This window comes from Acanthopagrus latus, chromosome 9 (assembly GCF_904848185.1).
Source record: "Acanthopagrus latus isolate v.2019 chromosome 9, fAcaLat1.1, whole genome shotgun sequence".
Taxonomy (NCBI): domain Eukaryota; kingdom Metazoa; phylum Chordata; class Actinopteri; order Spariformes; family Sparidae; genus Acanthopagrus; species Acanthopagrus latus.
In genome coordinates, this window is record NC_051047.1 from 3503957 (window position 1) to 3527400 (window position 23444).

General features: G+C 41.4%; 1 protein-coding gene across 1 annotated transcript; it reads left to right on the plus strand.

Annotated features, from left to right (window-relative positions):
• The first annotated feature begins 574 nt into the window (after positions 1-574).
• rif1 (replication timing regulatory factor 1) lies at positions 575-23153 on the plus strand. The gene is made up of 36 exons (XM_037109302.1): positions 575-754; positions 1352-1400; positions 2163-2299; positions 2382-2460; positions 2584-2680; positions 2794-2924; positions 3032-3126; positions 3465-3654; positions 3896-3988; positions 5123-5261; positions 5388-5539; positions 5682-5796; positions 5948-6124; positions 6878-6988; positions 7608-7670; positions 8569-8669; positions 8988-9074; positions 9184-9257; positions 9864-10044; positions 10823-10930; positions 11066-11215; positions 11308-11407; positions 11492-11781; positions 11873-12075; positions 12302-12395; positions 12505-12636; positions 13966-14108; positions 14201-14290; positions 14415-14469; positions 15509-18895; positions 19021-19149; positions 19249-19335; positions 20423-20538; positions 20638-20788; positions 20918-21044; positions 22183-23153. Exons 3-36 carry the CDS (start codon positions 2184-2186, stop codon positions 22464-22466), a joined length of 7647 nt encoding a protein of 2548 aa, XP_036965197.1. The 5' UTR covers positions 575-754; positions 1352-1400; positions 2163-2183; the 3' UTR covers positions 22467-23153.
• The last annotated feature ends 291 nt before the right edge of the window (positions 23154-23444 follow it).

The following is a 23444-nucleotide window of genomic DNA, read 5'->3' on the forward strand; positions in this document are numbered from 1 at the left end:
TTGTTCAGTAGATTATTTGAATAAATAAAAAACATCATTCATTTCTCTGGTTGTAGTTTCCCAAATGTAAGGATTTGCCTCTCTCCTCACGATTGTAAACTGAATATCTTTGGGTTTTGGACTGCTGATTGGACATAATAAGACATCTGAGGACATCTTGCTGGGCTTTAGGAATCTGTCACACACACATAGCATTATATTTCCACGGTAATTATTACCGTATATAAAGTTTAAAGTTTAATTGATCTCTACGCACAGGCATAATCACAAGCATAAGAGAAATAGAGACAGCCAATGCATCAGATTTCTTCATACAGTCATATTTCATACCTCTGTACTGGTAGGCCAACTGTATATTATTTTTCCTTTTTTTCTATTCTATGTAATTAATATTTCCCACTGTTTACCTGTCTATTGGTTTGAATGTTTCCTGACTGCCCTTACTGTCTTGTGAAAACACTTCAAATTGTTCTTGCTGTTATTTTCACTGTCCAAATGATTATTTCCTTATAAGGTAAAATGGGCGGACCTGGATGTGACGTACGCAGGGTCAAAGGTAATTTTGTACGTCGGCGTGGTGGTTTGGCGCCAGCGATTTCGCGGGGTAACAGCACAAGGAAGAGCGCAGCAGGACAAGGAAGCCCAAATATTGAGCATAAAGCTGTGCTGCACAGTTACAAACATCATAAAGTGTCGTGGGCGGCCGGTGTGTGTGTGTCATTACTGCTTCTAGCATCTCGTCCTGAACTCCGAGGTGAGCAGTCAGTGTGGTCAGCGGTGGGTGCTGTGTGTGTTGTGTCTGACAAGCAAGTAAATACTTGTTTGTTAGCCCTTTTAATTAGCTTGTCGGTGGGGCTAAGTGAACCCCTTTGTCGTGGACAGGTGAGCCAGGGGCCGAGGCAGTGTTACCGCGGTGCTAGAAGCCGTGGGGTCCACTATGACTGTGAGCATGAAACTTTGCTAGCTACAGGCTCTGCATGCTGGCTGCTAGCACTGCTAACTAGGTAAAGCTAGTTAACGTTAGCAGGCTGCTTGCTACATCAGCGCTGTCTAACAAGCTGCATGCAAGTGTTTAGTCCAGGAGTTGTCACACTTATGTAGTTCTGACTTGTCGAGCGTAAGTTCGTAAGTTCACTGGTTATTTACAGCAGGACACTGACGGACATGTTTTGGTTCCTCTGGGTGTTGAGAGGAAGTTGCTAAATAGGACTGCTGGCCTCTGGTAGCATCCAGCACACAAAGTGATCCCGTCAAATGATCATATCGAGACGATTAGCAGCTAATCCTTACGTGTTTACACACATTTGTATGGTCTTTATAACCGTTGTCTTCATTCATCCTGTGTCTGCAGATCTGGATACAGTGGAGGGTGAACGCAGCTCGACATAAAGCTCACCGAGGTATGTCCATGCATCTGTTTTCTGTCCCTGCTAATACATTCATTATGCCAGAGGTGACTATGGTGTATATCTCAGTCAGTTGAGGGAAAACAGGTCGAAACAAAATCATGCTTGATCATCAAATATATAGGATACACACATCAGTGTTTACATCAGGCCTGTGCCAACTGATACCTACAAGATATGTGGGATGGCAGTGAGTTTCTGTTCCTGTAATCCCTCTGTGAAACTTGATATGTGCAAGGTAATTTGAGTATTACCTAAAAGCGAACACAATCATATACACATCTTTTTAAGCTTGATCAAGTAGCTTAATATTTGTTGTCAGTAGGTTGTAATGTCAAGCTTTTTGTTCAGAGGTGCGCTACTTTTTTTTTATCTGCATCTGTTTAACATGTGAGGAGTTAATGTTTGATATTTGTCCTTGCAAGTGATCTAAATCTGAACTTTATCGACTGAATCATTGGTAATGTTAGCTGACCTGGGATGGCACTGTCAACACCCAGTTTCACAGTAATGGCCTACAGTTGTCTTCACATTTAAATGGCTCTGTTTAATGATTTGTGGTTGTTGATTTTCATCTGTCGATCTTTTTTTTTTTTTTTTTGGCCATAAGTGAGCAGATTGTAACGTGACATGAGATTTCTGGGGAATGCTTCCGCAAAGTCTGCAAGATTCAGTTGGAATCCCTTTTTTTCCCCAACATGGCTCCTGTGCTTTCTTTTTTTCGAGCTTTGCTTTCTGTGTCTCTTTTATCAAAAGGCCTTGAGGAGGTGAGTTATAATGATGGCGACGGCGGAGCCTCCGAGCAGCTCCAGCTTTCTTCCCCTGCTGGACTCTCTGGAGGACAGCGCCGCTGGACAGTCGGAACAGACAGATGCCTACCTCACCATCGCCAGGTATGTTACTACTTATAATCGATGGCGGTGTTGCCTCCCTGGAATATCAGTCGGGAACTAATTTTCGTTTTCCTTTTTGCAGCCGACTCAGCGGAGAGGAAAGCCGACAGTTCCTCCCTGCAGTAGAAAAGCACTTTTCTCGTTTGGGTAAAGCCACCTTGGTGAGTCGTTTGCACATCTTTGATAGACATAAAGCTGGAGGAACCTCTGAATATCCCATATTTATATTGAAGCGCATGATTTCTATGATCCTTAATTCTGTCCTTGTCTCTTGTTGTTTCCAGGCTCACGTAAGCAGTCCGAATACAGAGCTGAGCCAAGCTGCCTTGCAAGCTTTAGGGTTTTGTGTGTACCATTCTCGCGTTGTCTCTGGACTGCCTGGTACGTTACTTTGCATATTCTATACATCAGAGTTTCAGATGTGAGCTGCTGTAATTAAAGTCTGTGAAAATGTTACTGTTGCTAAAGGTGATTGTCTCTTGCCATTTATCCAGAAACATTTGTAGCAGAAATACTATCAGCACTTTGCTCCCTGGTGGTGAAGTCGACGGACAAGAACACATGCACCAGAGCATTATGGGTCATCTCCAAACAGAGCTTTCCTCAAGATATGGTTGCCAAAAAAGTGAGTATTAGCTGAGAATTTAAGCACAATTAAACACAGCTGAATATGGGGTGGTCGTAGTGCTTTTTTTGTTTTAAAAGTTGATCCATGCTACTTCATTGACTCAGGTGTCGTCTATACTGGACACACTGGAGAGCGTGTGGAGCAGAGAGGACATCCAGTCTGTGGTGATGGAACACGAAGCCTTAAATGTTGTCATCAGGTGAGAGAACAGTAGGTTATTTTCCTTGGTGTGTCATGATATTGTATGTCTCTTGTTAAAGGTTTAGGTCACTTTGAAACTCTTTAGTAATCACCTGTAGCAGTGTCATGTCTTCCACAAGCTGGAAAGTTTATTTTTGTTTTTCTTATCTGAAGATCATATGATCTGAAATAGTAGTTGGACAGCAGTCGTCTTTTTCCCTGAATTAACCCTGTGTTGGCACAAAGTTTGTTAATGGTAAATGGTTAATAAGTATTTCTTTTCTCCTTGTAATTTATCTTTTTAGTATATTGATTTTGTTTAGAAGAGCTGTTTCATTTTCTTCCTGGTGTTTACAGAATGCTGGAGCAAGTGCCGGCCCAGATGGGTGATGGAGTAGTACGGTGGGCGAAGCTCATCATCCCGCTAGTGGTCCACTCTGCCTCCAAGGTGCGTCTACGGGCTGCAGCAGCCATGGAGTTGGGTATGCCTCTTCTCCTGGAGAAACAGGTGGAGGTTGCTGCCATCATTGAACCAATGATGTCCACTGTGAGTATCGCTGTGTGTCATAGCCTATGTCCATAATGGTGACTCATTTTGTTCTAATGTTTAAGCATCATCATATTTTGACTGGTTACATTTTTGATCATAAGGATCTATGCATATTCAAGATGCAAGATTTAAGTGCAGCAATAATTGCCAACCTTTGTTGTATTGAACACCTGCCAAAATGAAAATGAGCTGAGCAGTGTAAGTAACTCTGCTGACATGCCTTTATTTGTCTTTCCAGAAACTGATCCCAGAGCTACAGAAGCTTTTCATGTCCAAGAATGAAACCAATGTCCTCAAGCTCTGGCCCTTATTTGTGAAACTACTCGGGAAGGTAATCATGTCTGCATGTTCTGTCTCTGAAATATTTGTGTATAAAAACGCAGGACATTGCTTCACAATATCAATGTATTGAGAAATAGGAATGCTAGTAAGGTACGCTGGACAGAAGAGCATCAGCATTTTAGCTCAGATTTAGTAGTTCATAGATTTTACACAAGCTATTTAACTGTTAAACATGTATAAACTGCTACTTGATGTAGATTCACTTAAAGGGTTATTCCGGTATTTTTAACCCTTGCCTTATATTTACATCATGATGTGTAAATAATTCATAATTGCCAAACATTTCAGAATCTATCCATGCCAATCAATTACACACCAGACCATGTAAATATATTATGATAATAAAGTAGGTGATTGCGTGAGTATTCACCCCCTAAAGTCAGTAGCCCCATTCAGACGGCCCCTTTTTTAATGCAAAATCATTCACCAATTGTTCCACGTCTATGTCTGTGTGAAAGTTCATTTCAGCTGGTGAAGCTTTTAGCTCCCTCAGCTTAGTCATAGGTGTCTTGGCGGCCTCCCTGACTAGTCCCCTTGCACGGTCACTCAGTTTGTAAGGACGGCCTGTTTTTGTGTGCATCCCCTGAGTTATACTTTTCAATAACCTTTTCACAGAGTTGCTTGGAGTGTCTTTTGTCTTCATGGTATAACTGTAGCCAGGAGTACTGATTAACCAGTGATTGGACCTTCAGACATAGGTGTCTTTATACTACAGTGACTTGAGCACATTCAGTGCACTCGGGTGATCTCCATTTCACTAATTGTGAGACTACTAGCACCAATTGGATGGTCCTCTGTTGAATTAGGTCAGTTAATTTAAAGGGGGTGAATACTTATGCAATCACCGTTTTAACATTATATATTTTTAATGAATTCACATTACATACTGGACATCAAAAGTTTTTGTATATTTTTGTATGTTGACAGTGATTCCATTCATAAAAGTGCTAAAATGGGGAAAACAATTAAGGGGGTGAATAATTTTTTTTATTGGCACTGTATATGCATAACTTTTTACATCAGCTTACCATTATCTTTTATCGTTTAGATTGCCTGAAAGTTCTCAATGGTCTGTATTTGCAAAGGACATCTTTTTCAGACAGATATAAATGTATGTCCACAGTTGCTGCACAGAGGAGGCCCCTTCATCAACTCTCTTCTGCATCTGGAGGAACTTGGTTTCCGCAGCTCGTCTCCCACCATCAAGAAAATTGCCTTCATTGCCTGGAAGAGCCTCATAGACAACTTTGCCCTCAATCCAGGTAAGCCACAGACTCTCACCACCATTTTTGATTTTCCCCTTCAGACTAATCCTGGTATTAAACTCTAAACCATAGCTAAGCACAGGGACTATGGCTGACTTTTGTTTTCCTCTGTCTCTCCTGAAGACATCTTGTGCAGCAGCAAACGTATGAAGCTCCTCATGCAGCCCCTCTCGTCCATCAACGTCAGGACAGAGGCCCTGCTGCTCACCAAGGTGGAGGTCTGGTGGTACCTGGTGGTCCAACTCGGGCCAAACCTGTTCCCTAACTTTGAGCAGGTTAGACATGACTCTTTTTTTCTCAACCACTGTAAAATCTCACTCAACTGTCCCAGCCAGTGCGTACCAGTAAAAACAAGATGTAGATGTCTTTTACAGAAGAACATTGCTGGGTGAGTGAACAGTGTTTGTCTCTCTCCAGGTGTCTGTCCCTCTGCTCCAGTGCACCATTGGTTCTGACTCCTCCTCAGTGCCAGGCACCCCTTCTAGAGCTATCAGTCAGAATGGTGCAGCTACACCTACCACACCCAAGACTGGTATGTTTATACACCCACCTCCTCCACACAGGCCTGTCAGTGTCCTACCGTGTGTGATGCACAAGACCAGCTAACGCAGAGACTGAAGTTGCAACAGAGTGAGAGAGTACATGGAGTCTGTAATTTGTAGTCTCTTTCACTCCTATTGCAGGCACCGCAGGCTTCAACGGCCCAGCCAATACATCTCGGATGAGCCTGAACGCCAGTTTACAGATGCCCACCACCTTCCCATCCATCCAGTTGCTGGGCCTGGAGATGTTGCTTCACTATTTTCTGGGACCAGAGGTTATTGCCACAGCAGCAAAGCACAAACTCATCCTGAGTCTTGGTGAGAGTCAGGGCTACGCATTAAATACTTGTAGACCTAACAGGCATTTATACATTTACACTGATCTGTTCTAACACTCTGGATATTAAACATCTTACTGTTATTTGAGTTAAAACTTCAACTGAAGCTGCAAAGGAAATCCTGCTGGGTATGATAAGTTCTTGTGGAGATTTTGACCACTGGTAATTCTATGAAGTTGGCTGTGTGTCCCAATTTTTGTTTGTAAAAGCATTCGGACAGTGCAGTTCACTTTCAGGTGTTGCTTCATACTGTTGCACTTATCAGTCGTTTGTGGTAGTATCACAGCAACAGAGACAAGGGAAAAAAACAGCTATCAAGCAAACTTGGATGTAAAGTGATTGTATGATTGAAATTTAATGAAGGGAAAACATTTTGGCAAATGTTTTATGAGTAAATAAATGAAGACTATTGCTGTTGTAGTTGTGCTTATTAAACAGGGTTGCCCAGGAAACAGACAACTGGGGCAGTAAAGTTGGATCAAAACAATGTTTATTTTTCCTGCCCTACATTATTCATTAACAAGCAGTAAATGGGTTGGAAACATGATGAGCCTTTTTCTAGATGTCTGAATCACTGTCTATATGTTAACTTTTTTGTTGATAAGTGATTTAAAAAAAAAAAAACGGAATAAATTCCCCAACATGATGTGACAACAACTGGAACTTCATTCTTACCATTTACTGCATGTTGATTAACATGTTTCTTATATGAGAAATTGTCTTTTCTCTCCAGAGCCCTTGAACCATCCATTCCTCTCCGGTGCTTCCTCTTTCACTAAACATGCTGCTGTGCTCACCTCCAACATCAGAGATGGATTCATCAGCATTGGCAAAGATGCTCCAGGTAAACAACAGCTTGACATGACTGAGCTGATTCGAATTAATCACATTATCTCTTCGGTCGTGTAACTGAGATGTCCTGTCTCTGAAGCAGTCTAGTCTAGGGGTTTCATAGGTTTTAAATAATTAAACGGGTTCTACCTCATCCTGTCAGCATTTTGTAGAATGTCTGTCTTTGTCACCAGAGTTGAATTGACACAGTTTCATTGTCAGGACCTCCAGATAAACTGTAGGAGCCCATGCTGACATCAATGCTTAGAGGTCACACATGGAAATGGCTGAAATACTTCATAATTAATGACTAAATATGATTGTTAAAGGGAACATATTGCAAAATCAGTCAAGATTTAGCAGTATCACTTTTTGAATGTCAAAATTCTGACTGTGGCTGAGATGTCCTAAGTATGTTTGTCCCCATAAAGCTCATGTTCATATAACTGAAACTGAAAGTATGCATGGGTTTGAAATTAAAGTTATCTATTGCAGAACAGCTGAATATAAAACATGTTTTACCGTAACAAAGTTATTTCAGTGCACATTCTGTTTTTGGCGTTTGCATCTCTAACCTGCTGTCTTGAGTTCATGTAACAGTTACGGTTCCACCTGTTCTGCTCCTCCTGCAGGATCTCTGTTGGCTATCCTATGGACCAGTCTTGTCCGTTGTGTCAACTCAACTATAGAGTCCGGTATGTACTTGGATGTTAAGCTGTCTTGATGACAATATGTATATTGTTTACACAAGCCGGGAAGAGCATTACTAAATAATTGCAAATTAATGTGGGGCTAATTTGTTCCATATTTTTATCGAATAGAATCTTATCTATTCATCTCTCCAAATCAGTCAGTAATTGGGTATTTTATACCTTTTTTATAAACAATTCATCAGAACTCCAAAGGTAGATTTTAGAATCAGACTTAGCATTTTGTTTGTAGAGCAGTAAACACAAAGGTGCATTCTGTTTTTGATTGACTCGCAAGATTATAAATTTGAGTACTGTAATATTTGACAAGAAGATGGCAATGCCTTTTTCATTTTATTTTCTTAAATAATAAAGACATTTGCAGGATATTTGTCTTATTTGTGTGGCGTTAATATCCGCTATCACTAATTACATGTAAATTACAGCACTGAACAAATAAAATGGGACAAATAAAAGTGGTCTTGCATAATGTTATCCCTGCTGCTTTTTCTTTAACTGTTTCAGTTGTCATTGTGGCTGCTGCTCAACATGGTGGGCTCTTAAAGTGGGTCCCACCTCGTAGCTCCACATAGAGCACATTGGGTCTGGGCTCAGTCTTTTGAGAGGAGGATTAGTGAGACCTCATCCTCTCCTCCTGCCCACCTCACTCACTGTCATCAGTTTAAGTCTGAGCGTTCAGAGCCTTGTGCTCTGGACTGCTGTGAAGAGAGAGAAACACTGAGGGGTCTGTCCCCAATGATGAATCTCCTCTTTTAAATTAGACACAATTTCTACTCTCAAGCAAAGCCTCAACAGAATTTAAGAAGTTGTTCCCTCATCCCCCCGTCCCTATTTGTATTTGACATTCTGTTTTGAGCTGAATCTCGTCCCTCACTGTCAACAGGCAGTAAGAAGGACCGTCAGGGCTGTGAGGTTCTGACTCTGATGCTTCAGGCTCTGCAGAGCATCGTCACCTCTGAAGCTCTGCCTGCAGACAAAGTCCTGGTAAGGGATCCAAAACTTTCTCATACATCACTGTATGTCACATTATGTCATGTTTCATTGAGACTTTGAAAAAAAGTAGAGAAGTTTGTGAAAATTCCTTTTTGTTTCACCATTTTTTTTTTTTGTTCCATCTTTGTTTCTTCATTGTTTTATTGTCCAGTGACTTTTAAGTGTCCTTGAACTGCAACGTTAAACTGACTGTGATTTGAATATCTCTGAAACATATTGCTCAGCTGCAGTTTTAAGACGACGTTGTGGCTAAGGTGGCTGAAATCCAAATGCTTCTGCTCCATTTAACTGTTGAATCTTTGACCTCAGATTCTCTTTGAGGCCACAGTGAAAGGTATTCCCCAGAGAGTTCTTGGCTCTGCCTCCTATCAAGTGGGCAAGATGGATGTGCTTAATGTGAGTATGACTTGGCCCAATTTTTTTGTTTTATTTTTTTAAACCCGTTCAGTATTCATGGAAAATGCTCATAAAAAGGATTAGTTCAACTCTGAATTTCATTCCTCAGGGAACACCAGCGCTGTTCCTCATTCTTCTCCTCTACAACAGCAGCATGCTCGCAGCATACATAGAGGATGAGAGGTTGGTCTAATGTTCATTATTCATTTATTTACATAAGATGTCAACTTAATTTGTGCCCACACCTGTAGATTACTTTGATCTTAGTCTAGACCAAAGCAAAACATAATCCCTAGTTGCCTTTTTTAGTTTCAGTCAAAATGACAATTGTGATATGACACTTTTCATTTTTTGCAGGAATAATCATTTTACAAGAGTTTACTGTTAATGTGCAATATATTAATATTTTTTACAGTATTTTACAGCCTCAGTTCATTATGTATCCATTAATACTACCTGGTATGACACATGATGTCATGATTACTAAACCTGTTTTAATCAGTTTTCCACCATTATAATTAAGTGATGTTTTAAGTACCAGTTAATGTACAGTGCTGCTGCAGTATTTAACCTGAGTAGAGTGTTGTTCCTATGGATGATGGTTTGCTGCCCCCTAGTAGTTAAAATGTAAGCTGCAGTTTGAATTAATCTTCCAGTGTGCCCCTTTTTCTGGTTAAAAAGATAGTTAATAGGCTTGTGCACTGGAGCTTTATGATTTATGAATTTAGTGCACACTCTCTGTGTTATTGTATGTCTTATGCATGTGTTACTGCATGTTTCTATCTACAGATTTTATCAGTGCCTTCAAACACTGGTGGGCTGTGGTTTGTCGGGCCCCACTTCCCCTCTGGCATTTGGGGAGGCAGTGCTGGGGGCCATCGGGCGCAGTGCTCCTTCTCTGCAGAACAAGGAGCAACTGTTGAGGATGTGGAGTGTGGTGGTCAGCCCGCTTACAGACACCATCACACAGGTAGGCAGCAGGGAATCAGTGGCATCACTCATGGGAGTGAGAATGATGACTGCAGTTGTCTTCAGTGGCTATGTGGATGTCAGCATATAGTAGAGGTTCACCGATTCATCGGCTGATAGGAGCTTTTGCAAACTATTGTTATCGGCTGAACTTAAACAAATTGACACAAAGTTAACTTCTGTATGTCAATGTAGATATGCAGCAGCCACACGTGTGATGGAATTGAACTGATGTCTTGTCTTTCAATGTTGACTAAGAGACTTTTCATGAAGTAATTCTCCACTCCATGACACACCTTCCATCCATATCTCTGGCCATAGGGTTAGGAAATACGGGTACTGTTAAATCTTTGTGGTTCCGGGGTAACGTTTAACATTGGAACAGCTGATTTTACCAGAGGGTGGCAACTGTGGCATTCAAGTCATATCTAGTCTTGCATAGCCTCTCTCATCTGACCCGTCTAAATGACCTGCAGTTTAAGTTAATGTTATCAACAGTGACACAGTGAAGAGATTGCTGTCTGCTAGCTGTTTTAAGCTGATTTCTGGTACCTTATTTTCGTAACAGTAATTTATCTTTGTGCTGACCAGTATACATGGAAGTAATACATAATGTATTACTAGATAATACACCTTCCATGATGTAAAGTAATTCTATATTTTTAAGGCAGAAATGACAGAATATTCACGTGATCACTGAACTTCAGGCTTTGATCATAGAGGAAGTGATCACAGGAACTCTCACGCGAGTAACGCTTTCAATCACGTCTTTTTTACAGTCTAATGAAGTCAACCAAGGTGACGCTCTGGAGCACAACTTCCGTGCCATGCACTCTGCCTTGTTGTTTCCAATTACACAGCTGCTACCTGGCACACCACTACAGCAGGTCTGTTTATCTTAAGATTGTATTTCACCTATAAGATGATTGTATCTTATACATGAAGCAACCAGAACGGTCTGAAATCCTGTTTTCAAAGGGAATGGCCTGATTGTGATCCTTGTTTTTTTTTTTTTAATTCAGGCGACCCAGAAGTCAATGTTGTCCACATGGTCCAAGTTGTACAGAGTGTTTGCTCGCTGCTCCTCCTTGGTGGTAACTGCTGAAGAGAACATCTGCTGCGAGGAGTTCTGTGCAAAGATGACAGCGGCAACAGACAGAGACGCCCTAATGGTGAGTAGAGGAGAGGAAAACTGCCATCATAGGGAAGCACAGATGACGATGTGTAATCCCTGGTTTGACATTTGTGCCATCTGATCCTCTAGGTTCCCTCAACATTAAATGTTGTTGCCAGTATTCTCCAAGTCATGGTGGAGTGTGTGGACTTCTCGCCGTACACTCCTCAGTTTCAGCAAAAGCTAAAGTGTAAGAGAACTTCAGCTAGCATTATGTCAGTCTCCACGCTAAGATTAAACAGAGAATTCACTTTTCAACTGTTGTTTCTTCTAGCTCCTCACACTCCAGGAAACTGGATGAAAAAGAGAAATAAGGTCTTGGGGAATCTGTCCACCTTCCAGTCCCTGCTGGTGCAGTGTCTAGAGGTTTACCTGGAGGGCCCTGAGGCTTCCTCTGAAGCCACAGGATTGGCCTTGGTCTCCACCCTGTCTGCTCTCTTTACCAACCTTGCTCTTCCCAACACCATCAAAGAAGCCCTGACTTCTCTGATTCAACCTCTCACCGTCCTTTGCAAACAAGCGAGCAGTGAACCACCCATATTCCCCCCTCATCTTCTGGGAAAGGTGGATTCTTTGTCAGACACACAGTTCATTATTTTCTCTTTTTTTTGCATTTTAAGCACTAACACTCTGCCTTTACCCTTTCTGCCTTCAGTTGGAGAAGCTTTACAGTGACGTTCTCGGCTGCCTGCAGACCCGCTCTGCTTTGGCGTACGATGGTGAACTCCTGGTTCTGCTTTCTCCTCTGCTTTGTGTGTTGTTTCCTCACAAGAACAAACAACTTCGCAACTCGGTCACCCAGTTCTGGAACTCCACCTTTGCCAACTCAACCAGCCTCACTTACCCCGATGAGATCAGGTGAAAATCTAACAGATATATTTGGGGCAAGAATGTTGCACCAGTTACAATTTTATTGCAGTGGTAGAAGGTAAAATGTACAACATGTTATTTTACATTAGTTGTCACTTTTTTTCTCCATGTGGGGATATGTGTATCAATATCACATCGCTACAGTGGGAAATATTTTTGGTCCAGTCAGGTTGGCTTACAGCATCTGATCGATGTTGTCATTATTTTTCCTCAGACCAATTTTGAGCCAAGTGAAGCAGAAGACCCCAATCATTCTTCCTTGTTTTGAGGTTGTCAGTGTTCCTGATGAGCTCAGTGGACAGTATTCAGTGAGTTACAACAAACACTAGATTTACCATAGTGCTTTGATTTTAGCAACATACACCGCTCTCTTTGTTCTCATTGTTATTATTTGTGACTGGTCTTGGTCTTTTTCAGAGTGAGAGTTCCCAGTTGGAGACCAAGCTTAGTGGGATACCGGTTTCATCTGTGGGGAAGAGGGACTCACTGCTGGGAAAGTCTGCTGAATTGAGGGACAAAAGCACCACAAAGACCTCCAAGCCAGTTTCTGTAAGTTTAGACTGAGACCAGACATGTTTCAGTGTGTGTGGGGCAACAGGCCATTGTCCTAAAGTTATTATATGCTGTGTGTCCACAATACAGATGTGTAGAAGACTTAAATCTGTGGTGGTTATCACACTGTCTCTAGGTCAGATTTGACCAGAAGTCTTTGCTGTATCTTTCTCCTCCAGATTTCCTTTCCACACAACTGTACTTTGATTTCAAAAAACAAAAAAATAACTTCATGTCTGTGTAAGTCAACATAAATGTATGTGTTAATTGATCATCTTGTCCATAAATGTATTTAGTTGAATTACTCAACATATTCTCAGGTGTTTTGTTGATTGGTTGTTCCAGCCTGCTGCTGTATGATATTTGCTGTTTGTTATGTAATTTGTTTATGAGCTGCAACCTTTGATAGTTATTAACTATTAAATTACTGCTTGGGTTTTTAAGATCGTAGAGATTACCAAGAGCAAACAAAATTTTTCAAAGTATCCAACTGCGAAATTCCACTCCCTCCCTTCAGTCCCCCATATAGATCCACTCCTCTGACTCAAATGAACGCTCACTGTTTGACTACATCGACATCATCTGCCCCATAGCTAATTTGATACGTTCAACTAGCTCTTAGATTTATGTACCTCCGTCTGAATCGGCTAACTGACATGACAGTGACTCCTTGCTGCTGTTGGTGTGTACTTTTGTGCCATCTTAAGCTACTGAAATAATCTGTCACTGCCTCACACTTGGTCTTTGGCTCAGGGTCTGTACTGTTCACACAAGGCATTATTATGATCACTAACCATGTCCAACAATGTCATATTGTACTGAGATTTAAGAAAATACTACTTATTATGATGGTAAGTAAACCACAATCATTGCTATTGTTAACAATCACTGCTATACTGCTAGCATAGTCATAGTTATTTTTGGGAAATTTCTAATTTACCACTGACCCCTTGGGAGGTTACCACTTCATTATTTGATTACAAAGACAAGATGATCAGCCATATATTAAAGGCAGATATATATGTTACACATGTACACTGAAATTCAGAATCCAAGATTTTGATTAATGGTAATTAATGCTGCTTTACCAGCTGTTCCATGGCAGTGTGAAATATTTTATTTTCCTTTTTAAAAACGGACTGCTTCAGAAGATGTTAATCTTGTTTATGTAAGGTGGGAAACCTTCCATTTTGCAACAAGAGTACACCGTGTGACCGTTCAAGGATGAGGCTACAGCTCCTATATGTTTTACTTACTTATCCTTTTGGATTTGGTTTGCTCAGGCCATTATTGCTCAACTTTCCTCATTTGTGTTCCCTTCATCAGACAAAACTGGATTTTGGCTCTCCCAAACCTCCTCGCAGAGAGGTTTTAGAGGAAGAGGCCTCCATTGACTTTGTCTTCATTCCTCCTGAGACAAAGGAACGAGTCCTGACTGAGCACCAGAAGGAGGTTAAAAGGACTAAAAGGTTACATTTGTCTGTTCATCTGTTTGCAAAATACATTTTATTTAAAAAATCCATGTTGTTAGTCTGGAGGGCTAAAGTTTTCTTTGACACAGGGTTGACATCCCTGCCATGTACAACAACCTTGATGCTTCTCTGGATACAACGGTTTTCAGCCAGTACACACAGAGCCAAGAAGAGTCTTTGTAAGTGTTGGGCATCTGCTACAATAATTATAAAAATAATAATAAAAATAATAACAAAAGAATAAACATAATTCTATATTATTTTTATTATATATTATATAATAAACCTTTTTTTTCTCCACAGGGACAAACTGCCTACTGAACAAGCTGACAGCATTAGTAAAGAGGCTCCCGGCAAGGTAATGAAAGACACATTCCCATCAGGGGGGCAAAAAGAAAAATCTACCCTGCCAGGAAAGACATCACTGGGGACTTGTTTTTCCCTTTTTCATTCTGCCAAAACACGTATAAATGAAACAAAAGCTCCTTGTACATTGTTACTTGCAGAGCTTTAAAGCCAACACAGCCCACATGTTCTTTCAGACTCGCAGTCTCAGTTTTAACTGATTAAACTGTAAAATCTGTAGGTTAAAAAGTGGTACTACAGAAATAATTAGAAGCATAAATCAGAGCAGTAGAAGAATTGTGCCATTTCTCAGACATTTTCAGTACAATCGGACTACCTAAGCTGTGGCTTTACACCAGTCTGCACACGTTAAAAGACTTTTCCAGGTAAAGGTGTGCCTTCATTGATTTATTAAAAAAAAAAAATGCTTTATCGTAGACTTGCTTCATCCTATTGGCAAACATGGTAATTTACATGAAACTTATCAAAAGCCATAAAAGATAATCCCTGAAACGGCAAAACACCTTTTCTAAAAGCAAAAATTAGATCACCCATCTATCAACTTCAGTTGCTTGTTATGGTATGGATTGGGGTGGCAGCAGGCAAACCAGGGTAGCCAAGATGTCCTCCCTCCCCAACAATATTCTCCTGCTCTTTCTTGGGGGTACTAGCATGAGCACATTAAAGTTTAAGTGTAAGCGAGGCCATACCTTAATATATTTTTGTATCGATTATTTGTCCCACTCTAAAATGTTCTATGCTTCTTTCTTGGAGCACTTAACAGCAATATCTGTCCTTGAGGATAGGAATAGCATTTCAGATTAGTTCTCAGCTCAAAGAAAATGCAAATCAACATTGTGTCACTATTGCTCAAAATGTCTGAAGAAGACTTCAAAAACACACTCCGATTTCTAGATTTACTTTTATAGTTTAGGCATCGAAGTTGCATTTTCTACATATTCATACTCGCAAAATATCTGTCTGGATTTAATATTTCTAAATTTTCTATATATCTTTGCAACAGATAATTACTTGAATTTGCTTTCCTTCAGGTTCCTCAGGAGACTGTGGACAAAGAGGAAGATGCTGAAATTCTAACAGAAGACACCCAAGACTATGCCAGCCCCAAAGCAGTGGAGAAAATGGCAGAGAACCGTGAGCAGCAGGAGATGTTCCCTGAATCAGCAGATCTGTCTATGGAGGCTGATGGCAAAAGTGATGATAGAGCAGAAGACTTGGACATGGAGTCCAAAGAAGGCACAAGTCCTAACATCTCTGGCACCTCAGACTTGGTCTCGGGGACTCCCCAGAAACCCAACAGTCGCCGTCAGTCCTTTATAACTCTGGAAAAGTATGCTGAGGGAAAGCCTGCCAGCCCCAGCAGTGCATCCACATTCACAGGTCCCCTCATAAAGACCTCCAACAGCCAAGAACGCACTAAAACCAACAAGACATCAACCTCTTCAGCTTCTCAGACATCCACTGGTCCAAACTCTCAGGATTCCCTGTCCACTCCGACAAGAAATGTGAACTCGCAGTGTCCTGTGAAAGATGCCCCTGAGTCCCCTCAAAGACCCAAAGACTCAGTGACAAAATGTGAGCCAGTAAGATTGACTGAGAGAATGCGTAGTGACACAACAGAGGATGAAGATGTTATTCCAGACACCCAGACTGAACTGGAGCAAAAGAAAAGTACAACGATGCCTTCCACTTTAGATGATCTTGAGCCATCAAGCCAGGAGGAGGAATCTGAACAGACTTTGGATGACTCTCAATCCTGTGTGACTCGGACTTCTCCAAGTGAACCAAGACGTTCTGGACGCTGCAGAGTCAAACCTCTGCTGCCTGGAGAGGACCCTAAGGAACGGGAAGAGAAAAACATGCAGGTTAAAAGGAGACGTTCTGGAGAGGAGCCTAAAAGTGATTCTGCAAACTCAATCTCAGTGCAAAGTAGACGAAGCACAAGAAGTCAGCAGGCTGCCGAGGAGGACAGTGGCAGGGACAGATTACGAACCAGGTCTCAGAGGGACAAGAGTGAGTCAAGCCAAACCGACTCTCAAGGTACAGCTCGCAAGAGAATCAAATTGTACAGCAGTTCACATGAGTTTCTTGATAAACCTGAATCCAAAAGGAGAAGCTCCAGAGGGCACGAGTCCAGCCAAACTGACTCACTGTCAGGCTCACAGGCCGGGTCTGAAAGCCAGTCTCAGAGTAGGCACAGTCGGCGGAGTAAATCCTCAGTGGATTCCAAGGAGGAGGTTGGAATTAAGAAAAAGGTTTTGCTTGATAAAAGAGAATCAAGCCAAATTACCACACATGAGATTGTAGAACAGAACAAAAAGGACGATAAACAAAAGAACGATTCTCAAGTGGGCACTCTTTCACCTCAAAGTAGTGGCAGATCCCAAGAGTTTGAACTACTAGAGCAGACAGAAAAGGATAAGCCAAACAAAGATTCACAAATGATCACTCAATCGAGTGTCAAATCCCAAGAGTTTGAGGTTGTAGAACAAACTGACGTGGATAGTAAGCCAGAAAAACATTCACAAGTGATCACTCCATCCCCTCAATCAAGTGTCAAATCCCAAGAGTTTGATCTTATAGAACAGAACGAAAAGGAAGATATTAAGCCAGGAAAAGACTCACAAATGATAACAGAGTTTGAGCTTGTAGAAGAGACCAAAAAGGATGATGAGATGACGAAAGATTCTCAAATGGCTGCTTCTTCTCTTCAAAGTAGTGGCCAGTACCAAGAGTTTGAGCTTATAGAAAATACAGACAAGGAGGACGATTCTCAGAAAATCACTTCTCCAAGTAATGACGAGTCCCAACATAGAACAAGCCCAACAAACAAGTGTGTGACTGAATCAGAGCTAAAAAATGATCACAAGATCATTGAAGGTACAAAAGACATGCTTAGCCAAGAGGGCCCTCAAGTGATTACACCATCTGATAGCCAGTCTACGCGTAGATCCAGAAGAAGCAAGGCATCGTCTGAGGCAGCGGAGTCTGAAGACAAAAATGAAAATAAGGGCTCCTTAGGAAGGGAAACCAGGTCCAATTCCCAGGCAGCATTATCAGTTGTCAGTCATGCAGAGGCCTCAATTGGAGGTAGGACCAGAAGGAGCAAGGTCCAAGAGGATCAGTCAAAATCAAGTCCATGCTCGACACCGGAGAGTTCTCAGTCACTAGATAGTGTTGGATCGACTGAGTCCTCCAAAGGCAGGGGCAGATACGCAAGACGAAAATCTTCTCAAGTATTAGTAACCAATGCAGGATCCTCAGAGTCTGAATCCTCAGAGGCCAGAGAAAATTCCCCTATGCTGAAAAAAAGAGGGAGGAAACCTCGGGCGTCCCTTCAAAGTCCTCTCACCCTTGAATGTAAGGACAAAATGAATAGTGATATGGTAAAGATTGATAGTGACACCTCAGATACACTAAGCAAAGAAGCTAAAAATGCAACTGATGTAGAGGAACCAGATTTACAGAATTCTGAATCACTTGAGCTGACTCCTCAAATTAAGCAGCAAATTAACGAATCCCTAGTAGAGGTGGAGGCTGATGCTGTTGTAGAAGAACCTGACAATGAAAACACAGTCAAGAGCAAATCACTCAGTGTTTCGCCTTGCAAGGAGAGGCAAAGACAAAAGGACCTTCAACACATTGATAGTGCTTCTTTGCAAGAAAGTGACACTGCGGACTTAAACTCTGCTGAAATCCTTGAATCGGTTGAGATCAGTACTGAACAGAGTCAAGAGAAGTTGCCCTCTGACACATCTGTGTCTCCTGCTGTGGACACACTGTCGGTGCCTGAGACAACAGGGAAGCTTCCGGCCTCAGGCTTGGCGGAAGAGAAAACTGAAAAAGTATCAGAGCTTGTTGCCAGTATTACTGAAAAACAGACGGATGATTCAGAATCACACCAACCAGTTGCTCCAGAGGTGGAGCTGACTGAAGACAGTCACATTTCCTCTTTTGGACAAAATAAGATGGAGTGTCCAAATGTCACTGATGAGGAACAGGCTGCCTCTATCAAAGAGGGCAATTCACCAAACCAGCCAACAGAGGCAAGTGCTGGTGATGACATCACACCTCTACAAGATGGCAGTGAAGATGGCAAAACCCAGGTGATGGAATGTCAGGATGAAGAGGAAACTCAGACCACCAACACTGAGAACGATGTTGCAAATTTGGATTCCGCTCTGCCTGATGTTTGTAATACTTCAGTGTCAGCAGACTCAACAAGCAAAGATACTTTCCAGGGATCTCCAGTGAAGCAGAGGGACCTGGAGGCTGTAATGGGGACAGATGTTGGCCAAAGCCCCAGCAGTGGCAGAACCAGAGGAACCTGGTCTCCTTCTGCCTCCCCATCAACCAGCATTCTTAAAAAGGGCCAGAAGAGACCACTAGAGGATGAGACTCCTTCACCTCTTGTCAAAGTAGGTGACAAGCTTGTGATATATTACGCAAAACGAAATGCAAATGTACACACACCAAAAACCCAAACTTGTATTTGTTTGTACTGTTGGTAAAAGTCACTTTATATTCTCCTTTAACCTTGCAGTCCAGGCGTGTGTCCTTTGCTGATCCAATCCAGCGGCAGGAAATGGCAGATGACATTGATCGTCGCAGCCCTGCTATCAGAACCAGCTCCCCCAGAAGATCCAAAATTAGCAATATCCCACAGCCTAAGGTAAGAATATGACCAGGGCTGTTCTGATCCAAACCAACCGATGTTTCTTCAAGTTATCTGGTTTGGTCTAAAGTAACGCCCTTCTTCTACCGATTCTAGTATGTCACCACCCCAACAAAGGCCTTGGTGATCCTGAGTCCCAGAAATCTACATAGTCCAGGTTACAAGAGCTCCAAGAAATGCCTGGTAAGCACACAAATGAGAAATCAGCATCCGTTACTTTCACCATTAGCTTTGAGGGGTTACATGTTACTTGTTAGCAAGAAATGCATAAAGCTGACACAGGGCAACATTCATTTGTGTATCTATCCACAAGTCAAAGTTGACAGTTCATCTAAATTGTTTTTCAAATTTGAGTACTGAAATCAAACATAATATAGGTGAAGATGTTTCAGACATCTTTTTTTTTATTGATTTCTTTACAAACAGGGTTTGCCTGGGACAGACTGTAGAAATGTGTTACTTTTCATAAAATTTCAATCTTTTGTTTGTTTTCAACCTGCAAAATAGTACCAAGATAAAGTCAAGTTGTTGTCATTATCAATTCCCTGTTTTTACAAAGTAAAACAATGTAAATCTATTGGACAGTTATCAGGGCTTAAAACCAAAGATTTGTTGATCTTAAAAAAAATGGCTATGTCTGTCTGTTAGTCCAGCACTTTGGTCCAGACTTGAAATCTTGTATAGACATTCATGTTTCCTTCAAAATGTTCCTATTACTAGGTCAAAATGTGTTTGTCCAAGAGTTTGGTTTGTGACCAAATACATGACACTCCCACCAGCCAACGAACATGGAACATTACAACCGCTTATCATTCGTCGTGCAAGCATCATCATTCTTCAGCTGAGCATTTACTTCAAATCACTGCCGTGCTTTAGTTCAGTTTCACAGAGCTATGTGTATGGCTCTAAGTGTTTAGTCTTGTTCAGAGCTTCGCTGTTGAAAGCAAGGTTGATCAGTTGACCAGTTAAAGGTGTTCTGCTGATTTGGCGTTGCTCTCCTGTAGCATGATCAGACTTTTGATTGACCCCAAATAAATCCTCATCTTTGCAGCAGAACCAGAGAGTCTAACACTCAAATATGTGCAGCTCCCACTGGAGCCACAAAAAGCTTTATTCATGTCTATGAAAAGCCTTCATAGAGCTGCAGAGTTGGAGGATAATTCTCTGCAGTATGTGATGCCTGCAATGAAGCACACAACCCAAACTAAAACAAGTAAAAGCTGAACTGAAGAGTTTTTATTCTAATGGTAACGGAAACCCTGAATTCCAGATTTCTGAGATGAGCCAAGAGCCGCGGCCGGTCTCCAGAGACTGTATCTACCCTGCCCTGGTTGGCTGCTCTACACCTGTAGAGGCTGTGCTGCCTCAGATATCCTCCAACATGTGGTGAGTACAGAATACAGATGATGAGAGGACAGATGTTTCATATTTGGTCATGTATTTTTCATTTTTAAATATGTTAATTCCGAAAAATTCTCCCCACAGGTCTCGTGGTTTTGGGCAGCTTGTCCGAGCCAGAAACATCAAAACAGTCGGTGACCTCAGTGCCCTTACTCCCAGTGAAATCAAGACTCTGCCAATTCGCTCCCCAAAGATCTCCAATGTCAAAAAGGCACTTAAAATCTATGAACAGCAGGTATGCCAGCAGGGAGAGGGCTGAAGTGGATTGAGATCACACAGCACAAACACAAATGATTTAACAAAAATATATAATGATGGAATTCTTTTTTTTTTTTAATTTGACATCTGAACAATTCTCCTCTAGCGTAAAGGACGAGGTGGAGATGAGCTGAAGAGTTTTGATGAAACAGAAATGTTGACCTCTGAACTGGAGGAGACCAGTGCTCCTGAGAACCAGGAAGAGGAGGATAAGACCTCAGCCGAGACTCTAGGTGTGTAAAAACTCTCTGTGTAGCGAAGCTCTCGGCCAGGGTTTTTTTTCCCCCCATAAAATGGAGAGTCCGCTGTATTTAGTGCTACAGGGATGTATACTGTGGCATTTCTTATCACAGAGTTTATTGAAAAATGTGCAATTTGTGCATGAATTTGTTTTCAACCAAAGACATATTTTTAGTTTTAGTTTATTTTCTTTCTTGCAGCAAGTTTGATGAGAACATTGAGCAAGCCAAGCTCTGTATTAGTCAACTGCCAGGACCCAGTTACTTTAAATAGGCCAGGATCACACTACAGGAGTGTCTGGCAGATTTAAGAGTAGATGACTGCGTCTCCACAAACATTTTCTCATCCAGACCTGGTTTTTCGTCTTTCTTTTTGCTCACTGCAAAGTATTGAGCCACTGTCTCCATTTATTTACATTTGCCGACTGCAGCTGTTGTATTGCTCCCTCCAGCACAATGATAATATCCTGTAGTGTGTTTGATGCGCCAGATCTTGTACTGTGAGCCTGTCTGAGATGAGAGAGATCATGTGTGATAGATCTACTTATGCGTGTGATGCAAGCTGATTTCACAGTTGTTGGGATTTTGTATCTCTTGTAGTGTTGAGCCCAGCCGTGGTATAAAGGCTGAAAACACAGGGAAAATGGTTTTGCTCAGTTCAGAGGTTACATAATCAGGCTACTTCTGAGGTTAACCAATTGTCATGTTATATCTAATTTATTTAATGTGTTAAAAAAGAAAAAAACATAGAATTGTGGTTGTACATGCAGGACTATTTCTCTAAGAAACTCTTTAACACTCTAAGAAGTTACAAACTTTCAGCTGTTTTCCAGGTTACTGGTCAAAGCCAAGAAATAGTTGGACAAGTAATGTTTATGTACAGACTAAATAAATCGGATATTAATGACTGGGCTTTAGAGTCGCTTATAGGTTGATTTTGTGACCTTTGGATGGATACAAGCGAGCTGCTCATCCCTTATTTTGGTACTGGAGCTAACCATCACTGGCTTCGTATTTACTACATCACCACAAAAGAGATAAAAACCCTGTTATCGATTTCTCCATTGATTAACTAATTCTCAAAATAAAAAACGATTCCTTAAGTATCTAAATGTCATCTTTCTATTTGCAGCAACCGAGCTGGTTGATGAGCCTGTCCCCGCAGATGGGAGGCCAGAGCAAGACGGCCCAGAGAATCAGGCCGCTGACACACTCGCCAAAGAGCGTGGACCTGAAGGGCTGCTGTCAGAGGTGCAGGCCCTGACCAGCAGGATGACGCCATCAGAACTCAGTTACTGTGCACCGGAGCAGCTCGTACAGATGCACGATCAGTTAGGAGGCATGATGAGGCGTGTGGTGGTCGAGCTGCAGACACGCCTGTGCCAGACAGATGACAAACGCTGCAGAGACTTCTGATGGATCACACAGCTGGACGGGTGCTGAAAGGCACAGATCATTCAGGTGGAATCTGGATTAAAGGATACTTACATTTTCTTTTACCCACCCAAGCTTTGTTTAGATACAAGTGTTAAATGACCTTTTACACCGGAGGATTTTACTGTTTTAACTGACAATGCTTTGTCCTTGTCCAACCTTTGATCTTTATAAATCAATGTTTTTTTATGAAACTGTTAGCAGCACTTTTATTTTTCCATTTCTAGCTGGATCTGTTGGGTAGTTTATACAATTTTAACAAACACTCAAAGGGAAGCACAGTCAATACTTTCTAAGCTGTGCCAAAAGAAGACGAATATTTTTAATAGTTAAAACCTTGACGTGGATGATTATTTTCTTATCGTCCTCGGTAGACTTTATTACCAAGGACAAACGTAAGACTGCAAATATATGTTGACACCTAATCAGCTTTGTAAATATCCTTTCCCTCATGTCACTACTTGCCCTCCATGTGCCTGTTTTTAGGCTGTTTACAATTCAACTCATCAGTCCTTTTGTACATTTTAAGAATTTCCTGCTGTAAACCTCTCATTTCTTTTCAATGTCTTATTGTGTTTTTAAAGTCATGAAACATTGTAGTTGATAGTAGACATTCTGCGCTTGTTTCTCATTTTAAATACTTCAATAAAAGATGGAACTGATCACCTATGTGCAGTTACATATCTTTGTACCTATGTGATGTAAGTTAGAAACACACATAAAGCGTCAGTGAGAGAAATCACTGATTGGCTGACCTAATCCCTACACTAGGTAAGAAACAAAAAAGAGAAAGTACCCTGAGCCGAAGGCTGTAGTATTCATACATTTATCCTTCTTTCCTGAGTCTTGTTGAAAGGCTGTTCTAGTAGCTGAATTTATAGACTGACTTGGCGATACTGAAAGGTACAAGTGAATTTAATAGATCTTCTGTCAACAAACGGTAGACACATCACAAGTTTG